At 25.5% G+C, this 14,691-nt stretch overlaps 1 protein-coding gene across 1 annotated transcript in view; it reads left to right on the forward strand.

The window, feature by feature from the left end:
• LOC100198694 (lysosomal-trafficking regulator) overlaps nt 1-14,691 on the forward strand; it is a 144,971-nt gene that overhangs the window by 85,198 nt on the left and 45,082 nt on the right. The window contains exons 32-40 of the mRNA XM_065804763.1: nt 267-395; nt 1,668-1,829; nt 2,584-2,639; nt 3,793-3,981; nt 4,485-4,627; nt 4,994-5,084; nt 11,355-11,416; nt 11,559-11,617; nt 12,385-12,468. Of these exons, the coding sequence (XP_065660835.1) occupies nt 267-395; nt 1,668-1,829; nt 2,584-2,639; nt 3,793-3,981; nt 4,485-4,627; nt 4,994-5,084; nt 11,355-11,416; nt 11,559-11,617; nt 12,385-12,468 (975 nt within the window). The remainder of the gene's footprint in view (nt 1-266; nt 396-1,667; nt 1,830-2,583; nt 2,640-3,792; nt 3,982-4,484; nt 4,628-4,993; nt 5,085-11,354; nt 11,417-11,558; nt 11,618-12,384; nt 12,469-14,691) is intronic.

Genomic DNA, 14,691 nt, shown 5'->3' on the forward strand with positions numbered 1-14,691 from the left:
TAGAAAAAAAAATACTTATTAATTTTTAATTTGTTAATTTGTTTTAGAAATAAAATACTGAGTTGTTAATTTGTTTTAAAAATAAAATACTGAGTTTTGAATTTGTTTTAGAAATAAAATACTGAGTTGTTAATTTCTTTTAAAAATAAAATACTGAGTTTTTAATTTGTTTTAGAAATAAAATACTGAGTTGTTAATTTGTTTTAAAAATAAAATACTGATTTTATAATTTGTTTTAAAAATAAAATTCTGAGTTTTTGTTTTAGAGCATAAATCTTATACAACACGTTATTTCACCTTTACGAAGTAATCAAGCTCGCATTTATTTTGCAGACTTACTTGTTGAAAACTTCAACCTGCTTCAATGCATGCTCTCATCCAACAGTGCTTCAAAGGTTTTTTATTTTTATTGATTGCTAGGGAAACCATAAAATAGCAAATATTTACATTTTTATCATTGTTCAGATAATATCTAAGTTGCGTATCACGATATCTATAAACTCTATATAGTAAATATAAATAAATATAAACTCTATTATCACGATATCTATAAACTCTATATATTGTGAATATAAATAAATATAAACTCTATTATCACGATATCTATAAACTCTATATTGTGAATATAAATAAAAAGAACAAGGGTTGTATATTATTTTAATATTTAACATATAATATAAAATAAGAACACACAAGGGTTGTGCATTCTTTTGTTTGTATTCACAATATATAAACAAAACTTTGTTCTTCTGACTATATATAATTTCAATAATAAATCTCAATAAGGCCAAAAATGTATATACGTGCAACTACAGTATGCCTAATGATATATGGTTTTTTATATCAAATTTATTAGAATTAAGTTATAATTAATATTAATGTTAAAAGTTATAATTTATATTATAGCAATGTACTATGAATGAATTTTATGATAATAAATAAATTTTGTAACAGTTTTGTAAAAAAAAATGCTTGTCTGATGATTAAACTTTTAGACAGATTACCTAATATTCTTAGACAGGACATGTAATAGGAATAGACATGATGTTTGATAATAATTAAAATGATGTCTTATAATAACAAATATGATGTCTGATAGTAATAAAAAACAATGTCTGATAATAACAGGCATGATTAGAAATTAAAACGATGTCTAATACTAACAGACCTGATTTCTGATAATAATAAAAAACGATGTCTGATAATAACAGACATGATATCTGATAATAATAAAAACAATGTCTGATAACTATTAGACACTCTATATTTGTCTAATATTTGTATTATAAATATAACACAAATAAATTTATTTATATTGAATGTATCCCTTATTTAGTAGTAAAATTCATTCATTGCATTTGATACATACATCAAGCAAACACTTATGCAAGACCTCTTTAAAACATAATGTTTTTAGATTTTAGAGATATTTTAAGTGTAAATCCTTGTTAACTGTTGTTGTCTTTTGTTTTTATAAAATTTATTTTTATGATATTTTTTTATTACAGTAGTTTTTGTGGCACTTATTAACTTTTATCCAGTAAAAAATTATAAAGTTAAACATCTTTGAAACTCTGAAATGCTTTAAAAATGAGCTGTTTTATTATTATTTTTATTATTATTAATATTATTAATATTAATATTATTGTTATTATTATTATTACTAGACACAAGATCGAGTCACTGCTTGTCTTATTAATCTATTAAATCTTCCTGGTCATCATCTTACTGAAAGTGAGGTAAAAACATTATCAAAACTTCATTCTCTACTTTCAAATATGAATGCAATAAACATTAGTGATCAGATACTTATAGATGAAATTCGTGAGGTATGTTGTGTTTTTTTTTTGTTTTTGTTTTTTTGTTAAAATAATGTTGTTAGTAATTTTTGAATGCTAGTTTTTAAAAATTATTCTTTATTTGTTGATGTTTATAAAGATTATAATTTTTAGGTATTTACTTTATATTATACTTTATATTATACTTGCACTATTGTAAATTTCCTTAAAATGTTATAACTTATTTCAAAATATATTTGATTTATATATATATATATATATATATATATATATATATATATATATATATATATATATATATATATATATATATATATATATATATATATATATATATATATATATATATATATATATATATAAAGAGAGAGAGAGAGAGAGAGATATTAAAATTAACAACCTTTTTATATATAGTTTTAGTTTTAATGTTGAAACATTAAAAAAAGGTAAATTGCTATTGACATATTAGACTATTAAAATGCTAGAGAGAAACACAGAGCCATTTTTAAAAAGCAGCTCTGTCATTTAGAAATGACTTTAAACTTTTATTGGTTGCTAAGATTTTCTAGTGGATGCTGAATAAGTAAATTTCAGGTGATTGCTAAGGATTTTCTAGTTATTTAATAACTCAAATGTTTTTTAATAAAATAATTTCGAAAAGTATTAAATATCAAAAACTATTTCAAAGACTTCAAAAAAATATTTTTAATGAAAGAAAGCATTTGAGCAATACAAAAAGTCACGTGTGATAAAGTATTTAATTTAGTTACCGATTCTGTTCTAGATTAAACGTAAAAGAAAAGAAGAAGAAACTGAGAAAACAAAAATTGCTACTAAAAGGTAATATTTTTTTAATCCAAATTGTAAACATTTTTATAGGAATCTTTCTCAGTCTCAACTATTAGTAGGAATGGTCACTAAATTTTAGGACAAGAGCTTGTCTCTCCTAAAAAAGCAGTGGCTTTGTTCATCAAGATTTGTGGCTTAGAATTATAGGATTAAGATAGGGTTGTAACAATTAAAAAAAAAGTCCTCATTAAATTAAAAAAAAAAAGTAACTATAATGTTAAATTGTTATAAATAATTTAATACAAGATTTGTTTTATTATATATAAATTTTTTAATAAATTTAACTTTAAATTTGCATATAAGTTGAAGTCATGTACCTAATAGCTGTGGCATTTATTCTGAAGGTTTTATTCTTTACAAAATGAAGACTAATTTTTTTTTATCTAAGGGGTTTTTTATTACGTTAAATGCCAATTTTTAATCCTTTTATTTAAACATGTTTGTTAAAAAAAGGACCTGAAAAAAAGGATTTAAGAAAACATGCTGAAACATGAAACTTTGTTTTGATGTTTCGGCATGCTTATATAAATAATACATATCAATAAAACTTTTTTTTTTCAGATTTCAAAATCCTATTTTAAATTCTCAAATAGAATTGAGAGTCTATTTATGAAGCAGTTGTTGTTCTCTATATGTTATCTGCAATTACCTTTATTTTTTAGAATAGATTTAGTATTTAAATATAGTACATTTTCTGTTTAAATAGGTAATTTTTTAAATTATCTATTTGAACAGAAATTTTTTAGATTACCTATTTTTTATGGTTCAAGTTTTCTAAAATTTATGTTTAAAAAAAAAAAAATTAAGCTCTCTTTAAAAACCCAGTCCATTGTGGACCAAATGTAGTCCATTGTTTTTCTCCTCTTATAAGGTTTTCTTTTTGCAATAATTTTTTTTTTTTTAAAGTTTTACATTTTTAAATATTATTTTTTTAATATTTATGTTGTTTGCATTTATGTTTCTTTTTGTCTTCTTAACTTTTCTTTCTTTTCTTAAGTTATTATTTTTAAAGCATCTATTTTGATAAAATTTTAAAAATATGTTTTCTGGAGCTCCCCACAATAGGTTTTAAATACTGCTGTTTAATGTTGAGTAATTTACAGAATTATTGTTAACAGAATTTTTACAGAACAATTGTAAACAGAATTTTAGATTGCAATGAAAGGCTTTGCGGATCTATTATGGATCTCGGCATGAAGGTATCTAAAGTCATTGTGGATATACAAGATAGAGAGCGACAAAAGCTTTTGCGTGTCATTCGTGATTCAGATTCAAAAAACATGGAAGTTCGAAAAGCATGGAAAAATCTTATTCAGCACCTTACTCAAGAGAGGTACATTTTTTTATTTCCAAATCTTTTTTAGTAATCTAAAGGGTACCATTATGGTACAAACAGTAAAGTAAAAGTTGTGACTTTTACTTTAGCTTTTAACAGCGTTAAATGCTGTTAAAAGCTAACAATAACAACTTCTGCTTTTTAAAAAAAAACATTTATATTTAGAAAATGTTTTAATTTCTTATATCTTAAAAAAATATTAGTTTTAGAGACCTTTGATCAAATTACAACTAACTACCATTTTTGAAATTTGTTTCAAAAGTTATAGGCTATAGGAGTGTTAGATTTAAATAGTTTTAACTGTTTATAATTATCTTTAATTTTTATAATAATTGTTTATAATACTTTTAATCTTTTTAGCTTCTATAAGTCATTTAAAAAAAAAAAAAGAAGAAATGTTTGTTAATAGAGAAACAATAAACTGAATAGATTCACCCTGCAAATATTAAGTTAAAAGTTATAAAAAAATATTCATACTTTTACCTTTAAAAATTTTCTAGGGCCCCATGGTATGATGAAAGTTGTTATCCTTGCTCATGGCAGTTAGATCCTACTGAAGGACCTTCAAGAATGCGTAAACGTTTACAGCGCTGTCATCTTGACATAGACCAAAGATTTTTTTTACCCAATGCTAAAGCTAAAAGTTAGTTTTGTGAAACTTCTTTTTTTTAAATGTTTTAATCATTATCACCACCACCACCATCATCATCATTATCATCATTATCATCATCATCATCATCATCACCATCATCATCATTATTATTGTCATACTACATACAGAATCCTTGATATTGTTGAAATGTAAGTTTAATTTCAATTTAATTTTTTAATAATTTAATTTTTACAAACTTTCAAACATTTAAGCAAATTATAAAACTATAATTAGTTAATAATAATTACATATAATTGTAAGTTAAAAAATTTTGAGTTAAAAAAAACAAAACATTTAAAATATTGATTTTTTTCTTTTAAATTTTTATACTCTTATTTGTAAAAATTTCTTTTTTAGAACAATTGCACTTGAAACCTATGTTATCATATTTGTTTGACGAAGTTGGTAAACCTATGGCATACAGCTTCAAAACAAATGATATTATCAGGCATTTTTTATGAATTTATGTTTATAATAATATATTATAATGATAATATATTTTAGTTTAATATTAAAATTTAGACAAGTTATTTCAGTAATGAATAATGAGTTTTTGATAAAAACATTTTTTGGTATTTTGAAACCAAATTGCAATTTCAGATAACAAAAAAAAAATTACAATAACTTTTTTTAAGATTTGAACACTTTTAAGAAGTTATCAAAGTAATAGTTTGGTAACTTCTTAAAAGTGCTAAAATCTCAACAAAATATAATTATCTGAACATATTTTTTTGTTAACAAAGTTTTCAAAGCCATAATTTAAAGATGACTTAAGGAATATTTCAAGGTATTTTGTTGTTAAATATTAACCTCTAATAATCAGCTGATAATTTTTAAAACTGTTTGATTCATCATTGAGTTATCAAGAATGGGGTTTAAAACCAAAGGTGGCTGCAAACTCAGCTTGACTTGGTTATTGATTTGTTTAAGCAAACCACTCAGATTGATGCAGGAATAGCATTGAGAACCATCAGCTATTTGACTTAAAAGTACAAATTGTTTACAACATTAAGAATTGGTTGACATATTGTTTAGATGAGCCATGAAAGCTGATTTTTAAGATTTTACTCCAAAAGTGTCAAATCTTCTTTAAAAAAAACTTAGAATTCACATGTGTATTGTTCGAAAGAGATTTAAAGTTCCACACAAAGAAATCATTCCTTTCGAAAACTCATTACAACAAAAGACTTGCAAAGAAATATGCCACTATCATTCTGGAAGAAAGTTTTGTGGGCTGATAAGTCAAATTTTAATTTAGTGTCTTTAATATATGTCTGATGGAGCTCAAAAAGTATAAATAAAAAAAGAGGAAGCAAGAGGAAACTCAGTTGCTTTTGAGGAACAATGAAATTTGATGGAGGTGTTGTGCTGTTGGGGAGGATTTTTTTGTATGGAACCAAAATGCCTATTTTGTAAGTTTATTAATAAACATTTTCAGTAAAAATCACTTGGTATGCATAGAAAAACTGCAAAACCGAAAACATTTTATGTTCCAACAAGACAATGATCCTAAGCATACATCAAAAAAAGAAAAAGTTTTTCCTGTAATAACAGATTGAGTTATTTAAATGGTTGGCAGATCAGACACCTGTGAGGTATTCTGAATCAAAGTCTTGGTGCACAACTTGTCGAACAAAAAAAAAGGTGAAGATCAACACCAATTAAGTCTAGAATCAAATCGATCAATACACAACAAAGAAATTTGTTTAATAATTGCAAATTGACTCAAAAATATCATTTAAGCTTATTGTGGCTCAACTTAAAAAAGGCCACAAAAAAAAAATTTAATTTTAAATATATATATATATATATATATTTAAAACTCTGTCAGTCAGTTTGTCGTCCGTCAATTGTTATCTTGCTCTACAATCTTCATCTTTTCTCTTTAATTTACTTTAATTTACTTTAATAAACTTTAATTAGTGGCTGCTTGTAGCCTTGTTGGAAGCGAAGATGTTTAAAAAAAAAAAAAAAATGATCAGATATTTGTCTTCCTGTTTTAAATATGTTATCAATAATTTTATTATTGATAACATATTTTCTTCAAAAATTTGAAGAAAATATGTTATCAATAATAGGACTTTTTTTCACCATTAACTTGAGTTTAACAGCTGCCCTGAGTTCTGTGCAAATACCCACTATAAGCCAAACCTTTTTCTGAGTTTTAGTCTCTTTTTTTAAATTTTTAGAATATAGTTTTGTAAAATATCTATTTTAGGCTTTACTTCCTATACAATGCTGAAAATATGAACTTAATGACTAATGCAATATCAACTAATAATTTAATGATAACAATGTTGATGCAACAGCTTCATTTATGATGGAAAATAGCAATGTGAATTTATGCAATAGATTATTAGTTCATTATGAGGTGATGCAATACTAGTGAGTATGATTGGTATAATTAGTATAGCAGAAGAAATGACAAAATATTATAAAATTTTGTGTTTGGACAATATCTTAAAATTATCACTATGATTGATTGAAACTTGGAAAGTTTTAAATTTCATTTTTTCAAAACTTCTTCTTTGGAATGATGCCAGATTTGACAGAAAACTATTTATGTATGCACCATTTAAAAAAAAAATCATTAAATTCATTAAGTGGTTTTTTTAAGAAATTTTATTTAAAATAGCCTGAATTTCAACTGATCATAGTGATATATAAATGTCTTCAAAAATCCCTGAACATCATCTTATTGCTACAAAGATTTACAATATCATTTAATCATCAAAGTTGTACAAAATCATCAAAATACATTTAATCAAAAGTAAACAAATAAAAGGTCGAAAGTAAAAAAAAATCAGATAAAAAATTTCAACAAAAAAAAAAAACGTTATTGTGGGTCGCTCAAATATGTACATACATAGGCATTAGGGTGTTGACTTTTTGATAAATTTTTGGTATCTCCAGTTTTCTGTATAAAAAACAGATGAACTTTGGTTTGAAAGTAACTAAAAAGTCATTGGTTTTATTTAATTTTTGATAAAGGTCACCCACCATGACCCTTGATTACTTTCCTATCAGTGCTCCCATATATCAGTGAATTTTTTTTTGGGAGCCAGTGTGTATTCAAAGATCATGGTTGGTGACTTTTTTTAAAAGTTAAATAAAACCAATGACTTTTCAGACTCTTATAAAAGAAACTGGAGATACCAAAAAGTCAACATCCTAATATGCATATATATACATAAATACACACACACATATATATATATGTATATATATGTGTGTGTATATATATATAAACATATATATATATATATATATATATATATATATATATATATATATATATATATATATATATATATATATATATATATATATATACACACACACACACATATATATACATGAAAAACTGGCTGACGGATTGCAAATTGTATGAATCAGGAAAGCATGATGGAGGTAGCGATTTCCAAAGAGCTGATGTTCGAGGAAAAAAAATTGACGAATAAGCGTTTTTGGAGCACTTAGGAACAGTCACAGAAAAAGGATGACACTTAATGGAATGACGAGTAACACGAGAATGAATTTTAGTTGATGGCACAAGAGACGCTAGCTCTTTAGAGCAGTGCCCATTATAGTATTTGTAGAAAAGAGAAAGAGAAGCAACATTACGGCGATGTGATAATGGTTGGAGATTGGTTGCAAGAGCAGGTCCAACTATGTTTACAATGCGTTTTTGCACCTTGTCTAAAAGAGAAAGGCCATCATTAGAAGAACCGCCCCAGATATGGCAACAGTATTCCATACAAGGCTGGATTTGAGATTTATAGAGATAGAGAATAGAATCCGAAGTAAGAAAGTGACGAGCTCGATAAAGAGATGCAACCTTAGTAGATGCTAATTTTGCAACTGATATGATATATAGTTTCCAAGAAAGGTTGGAAGTAAGAGTTAATCCCAGAAGATGAAGAGTAGATGACTCATCGAGTACATCATCGTTCATAAATATAGGAAGATCTAAATTATTGCGATAACGATTGACTGAAAAAAATTGAGTCTTATCTGTATTGAAGTTCACTAGCCACTGTGAGCCCCATGCTGTAGCAGAAGTGAGATCCTTTTCAAGCTCAAATGCCCCCTCCAAGCAATCAGAGAGTGTTGGTTTCTTATCATGACAAGAATAAATGGTAGTATCATCAGCAAACAATGCCACCTTAGCTGTGAGAATATCTGGAAGATAGTTAATGTAAATTAAAAAGAGTATAGGGCCAACGATAAAACCTTGAGGAACCCCTGAAGTTACAGAATAAGAAGAAGAGTGCTATCCATCAAGGACAACTTTTATACTACAATTGGAAAGGAAGGATTCAATAATCTTAAAGATGTTGCCAGATACACCATAAGAAGAAAGCTTATGGAGAAGACCAGCATGCCAAACTTTATCAAAAGCTTTTGAAATGTCAAGAGCCATGCCCTTAACCTCTCCACCTTTATCAAATGCACGATAAAACCTTTCAGTTATTACTGTTAGCAAATCAGCTGTAGAACAAGAAGATCGAAATCCATATTGATGGTCAGAAAGTAAGTTATTAGATTCAAGATGAGAAATTAAGTGTTTGTTAATTAAAGATTCAAAAACCTTGCTTATGATAGGAAGAAGACTAATGGGATGGTAGTTAGACAAATCAGATCGTTCTCCAGAATTTTTGAAAATAGGGATAACAGATTTTTGAAAATAGGGATAGCAATTCAGACTTTTATACATTTGTTATTATTACATTTAACCCGCATGACTCAAATAACTTTAAGTTTATTGTGCAATTCTAAATATCGAGATATATCAAAAATAATTTTAATTAGTAGTACATTGGGAACTAAATATTGGTATATAAAGAAATGAAAGGTTGAAAGTTAGACCTTGTGCAACCCTAGAATTATATATATATATATATATATATATATATATATATATATATATATATATATATATATATATATATATATATATATATATATAAAATAATCGTATTCTTGAAAAAAAAATCAAAAATGAGTTTTCTGTTGAAATATTTAAAAGTTTTTTTTAGATAACTTATCAAGTATTGTTTTAAGAATTTATTTGTGTATTGGTGAATTAATTGCTTTTCAAACCTATTGAATTTTACACAATTGATCTAATGATGCATAAAATTGACTGCAAAAAAAATAATCATACAGTTCAAAAATGTCAAATTGATCAAATTCCATGGAAATTAGTATCAAGTGGAGCCTTCTTTAGTCTTGATGGCCTCATCTAGATGATTTGGCATTGAGTTGATCAAATTTTGGGTCTCTTTTGTTGTTATATTATCCCATGCCCTCATTATAGCTTTTTTCAAGTTGTCTTTGCGTCTAAATGCTCTTTTGCCAATTTTTCTATCCAAAATATACCACAAATTTTCTATTGGATTTAAGTCCAGACTTTGAGATGACCATTCCAAAACATTGATGTTATTTATGTCGATGTATACCTTTGTTTTCTTAGGGGTATGTTTTGGATGGTTATCTTGCTGAAGTATGAAATCGCTTCCCATTCTCAATTTTTATGTATATGGTTGCAAGTTAGCTTTGAGAATTTCACAATACATTGAAGCATCCATTTTGTCATTAATAAATGTAAATTTCCCCACTCCTTTTCAACTCATACTACCCCAAACCATCACATTTCCTCCTCCATACATTACACTACCTTGCAAACAACTCAATTTATAAGCTACTCCTTTTTTTCGCCACACTTTTTAGACTCCATCTGATGAGACGAGATTGTATTTTGACTCATCTGACCACAAAATTTTTTCGAATATGATATCAGCATTTTTAATTACTTCCAATTTGCAAATTCCAATTTCGAACCACTCTACCTCTATATCCTTGTTCTCTTATATAGTTTATGATTGTTTGAGGAGTCACTGTGATGTTATGATATTCTTGAATTTTTAAAGCTAATTTAGCTGCCGAAACAAATCTATTTTTTTTCACATTAATGATGACATTAATGATATTTTGATCAATTGCACTTGTGGTCTTGTGTTTTCGTTCTCTACCAGCCACACTAGCAACAGTTCCCATCAGATTATGCTTCTTAACAATTGAGAAGATGTAGTTTTCTCAATTGTTAAGAAGCATAATCTTTTATGTTTTGACACAAATAAAATCAGTGTTTTGGAATGGCCATCCAGACTTGAATCCAATAGAAAATTAGTGGTACTTTTTGGACAGAAAAATTGGCAAAAGAGCATTTAGACGCAAAGACAACTTGAAAAAAGCTATAATGAGGGCATGGGATAATATAACAACAAAAGAGACCCAAAATTTGATCAACTCAATGCCAAATCATCTAGATGAGGCCATCAAGACTAAAGAAGGCTCCACTTGATACTAATTTCCATGAAATTTGATCAATTTGACATTACTTTTGAACTGTGTGATTATTTTTTTTGCAATCAATTTTATGCATCATTAGATCAATTGTGTAAAATTCAATAGGTTGAAAAGCAATTAATTCACCAATACACAAATATATTCTTGATAAGATATCTAAAAAAAAATTTTAAATATTTTAACGGACAACTCATATTTTTGATGGAATCTTTAAAATTATGATTTTTTTTTAGGTGTACGATTATTTTTTTTGCATACTGTATATATATATATATATATATATATATATATATATATATATATATATATATATATATATATATATATATGTAAATATACACCTTAGATTTCCTTACCATTGTCAAAGAGTAACACCTGCTGCCAAGAGTGCTGGAGAGTTTCTAATTGGTGTGTTTTTATATTACTTATTATATACTAATATAATTAAAAGCTCAGCTTTTTTAATACATTTAAAGTTGATTTTGAAATTTAAGCAATATGTTTTATACCAGATTACAGAGATATATAATCTGTGAAAAATATATTTTAGGTGAAACACATTTGTATTTTGTAGCAGAAGATATGCTAGAAGAGGAAGATAAAACTCAAGTATTTTGTTATTATAGTCGTAATCTCCATTTTCTTTAATTTTTAAGGAGTTAAAAGGACATATAAAAAAATAGCAACTCAATATATAAAAGTTTCATTTGTTAGAGCTGCCTCCTTTGATTAAAATTTAAAGTTATCTACATAGTACTCTTCAAATGCAAAAAAAAGTTTCTTGTTAAAATATTTTATGAAGCATGATTAAGCTGGTTATGCCTAAAAAACTAAAAATGGGTTATAGAATTTTTTCTTGTAAAAAATATATATAAATTGCTCAAGATTTTTTTTCAATATGTTTATAAATGTTATTTATGCTTGCCAATCTGAGAGCAGACTTGGTGAGATCGAATGATATGAGAAATAAAAATCGCCTACTAACAGAAAATAAAAATGAATAATATTTTTCATCTTTTTTACTTTTCTAATTTTCTTAATTTAAATGTAATAAATAAAAACTTTCAACTTGTTGGAGCCATAAACAAAAATGCTGCTAAAAAGCCTTATAGAAAAAATAAATGTAGAAATCAATTAAAGTTTTAATTACATTGAATTAAAATGTTAATACCTTTTTTTGGGTAACAAAAGTTCAAAGTTTTTTTGTTTTTTTGTTACTCAATAACAAAAAAGTTGTTGGGTAACAGAAAAAGTTTTTTTAACTTGCTGTTATTATAATATTTTGTGTTTTTTTTTTCATAAATAAAACATAACTTTTTTGTTTATTATTTTTTTATATTTTATCATATTAAAACATTTGTTATGTTTTATAAAAGACCTTCTTCAGTGAGAAAGACATATCAATATCATGGAAGTATGATGAAATTCGTGAAATTTTAAAACGGCGTTATTCTCTGCAGGTATCAAGTATATGCAATATATATATATATATATATATATATATATATATATATATATATATATATATATATATATACATATATATATATAAATTATGTTAGTGTATTCTAAAAGCAGAGTGCTCAATGTTCTAAAAGAACAGAGCAATAAATTAGTAAAAATTAATTTATATATATATATATATATATTTTATTTAAATAAAAAATAACATATATGTATATATATATATATAAATTTATATGTATAGTTAAAGTTGAAAATTATAAAACATTATAAACCTTACAACCCAAAAACTAAAGTTTGCTACCTCTAGCTCATTGATCAATGGAAACAATATAAATAATAAGCAAAATTAGAGACTAAATGTGTCAGATACTTAATGATAACCTTTTTTTCATTGCTTCAGAACTCGTAATGTAATTTTTTAAATGATTTTTAAAAATGTTTATTGGAACATTTTTTACGTTTTATTTTTTTTTATTTTAACCGATATACATGTATCATATAAATATACATTTATTTGAGCATAATATAGTGTGGCGGAATAGTGTCACAAAATTTTGATTATCTAAAATGTAAAACAGGAATAGTGTCGCAAGTTGTCGCGTTGTTGATTGTTGAATAACAAAATAAGGAATAATGTTGCAAATGAAATTAACGAGTAGTGTTGAAAATAAAAAAAGGACTAATGTTGCAAAGGAGTTTAATGAATAGTGTCGAGAATAGAAAAAAGGATTAAATGTCGCAAAGGAGTTTAATGAATAATGTCGAGAATAGAAAAAAGAAATAATGTCGCAAATGAGTTTAATGAATAGTAACAAAAATAAAAATAATAATAACTATAAATGGGCGATTCTCAAATTAGTGAAACCAGAGAGCTAATTTTTCAGACGTTATTTTGATCATCTTTTTGCATATTTTCATTAAAAACATACTAAATTTATATTTTAGAATAAATTTAGAAGTTTTTGTAAAGTGTATAGAAAAATATTGACATATATTTTTATTGTTCATAAAATTCTTAATTTTTTAATTTTTAATAGCAGTGTATTATTTTTAATTTATTATAATAAATAATTATCTAATATAATGTTTATTATAATAAATAATTATCTAATATAATGTTTATTCATAAAATCATTATCATAACTATTTTTTTATAATTCAAACAGAAAAAAAATATTTTGAAAGAATATGGATAAATATATTTTACAAATTAGTAAATACCCTTGTTGTGATGTCACATACATAACAAAAAACAACTAAAAGTTTTATTTGTGAGCGAAATACAATAAATTTTTAAAATATATTTTGAATTATAAGTAAAAAATATTAAAGATATAGAAAAATGCTATACCTAAAAAAAAGGGAAATAAATTGGGTCACACACGTAACACAATTTTATCGTTAATGTTATATGTACAACATTAAACACAATAAAAATAATAAATTCTAGAAACCAGGAAATAAATATTAGAAGTGGATTAAAACAAAATGTTTTAATCCACTTCTAATATTTATTAGAAGTAGATTAAAACATTTTGTTAAAATATTTAAAAATTGAAAATAAAAGTTCGGCAAATCATGTTGGTTTTATTTTTAAAAATAAAATTGAAATAAAAGAAAAGAAATTATCAAGTGATACCAGTAAAAATGATAATTACAGACTTTTATTACAGACTAGACTTTGTCTATGCAATGCCTGGTCTGAAAGATGAAATCACAGTGTGGGAAAATAAAAAGAAAAAGAGATTGAGAAAATACTTTTTGACAATGTTTTTGAGAGAAGCACATGTTATTTTTCAATCAACCTATGGAGAGCTTATGCCTTTTTCTACTTTTTGTAAACTGAGGCCTAAAAATGTACTTCTTTTAGAAGACACACCTGTAGACCAGTGTAAGTGCAAATTGCATGAGAATTTTGGATTATTACTTAAAGCATTATGCATCAACTATAATAGTTTATGGTGGTTAGATAATCTCTGTAATTCACAGTCGCTTAATTCATCTTGTTGGCTCGGAAACTGTCTGCAATGCAAAAACACAGTAAAAAAATCACTCAAAAAACTTGAATCCAGCTGAGCAGGTTGCGTGGCAACAGTGGAGCAAAAATGACTCTGGTCGTCTTCAATTACAATCAAAAAATGGGTGCAAGGGGGAAGTAATAGAGAAATTACTATTTTCTTTATCTAAATTCCAAGAACATGTTTAAATAAAAAGAA

Source organism: Hydra vulgaris, chromosome 09 (assembly GCF_038396675.1).
Source record: "Hydra vulgaris chromosome 09, alternate assembly HydraT2T_AEP".
In the NCBI taxonomy this organism is placed as follows: domain Eukaryota; kingdom Metazoa; phylum Cnidaria; class Hydrozoa; order Anthoathecata; family Hydridae; genus Hydra; species Hydra vulgaris.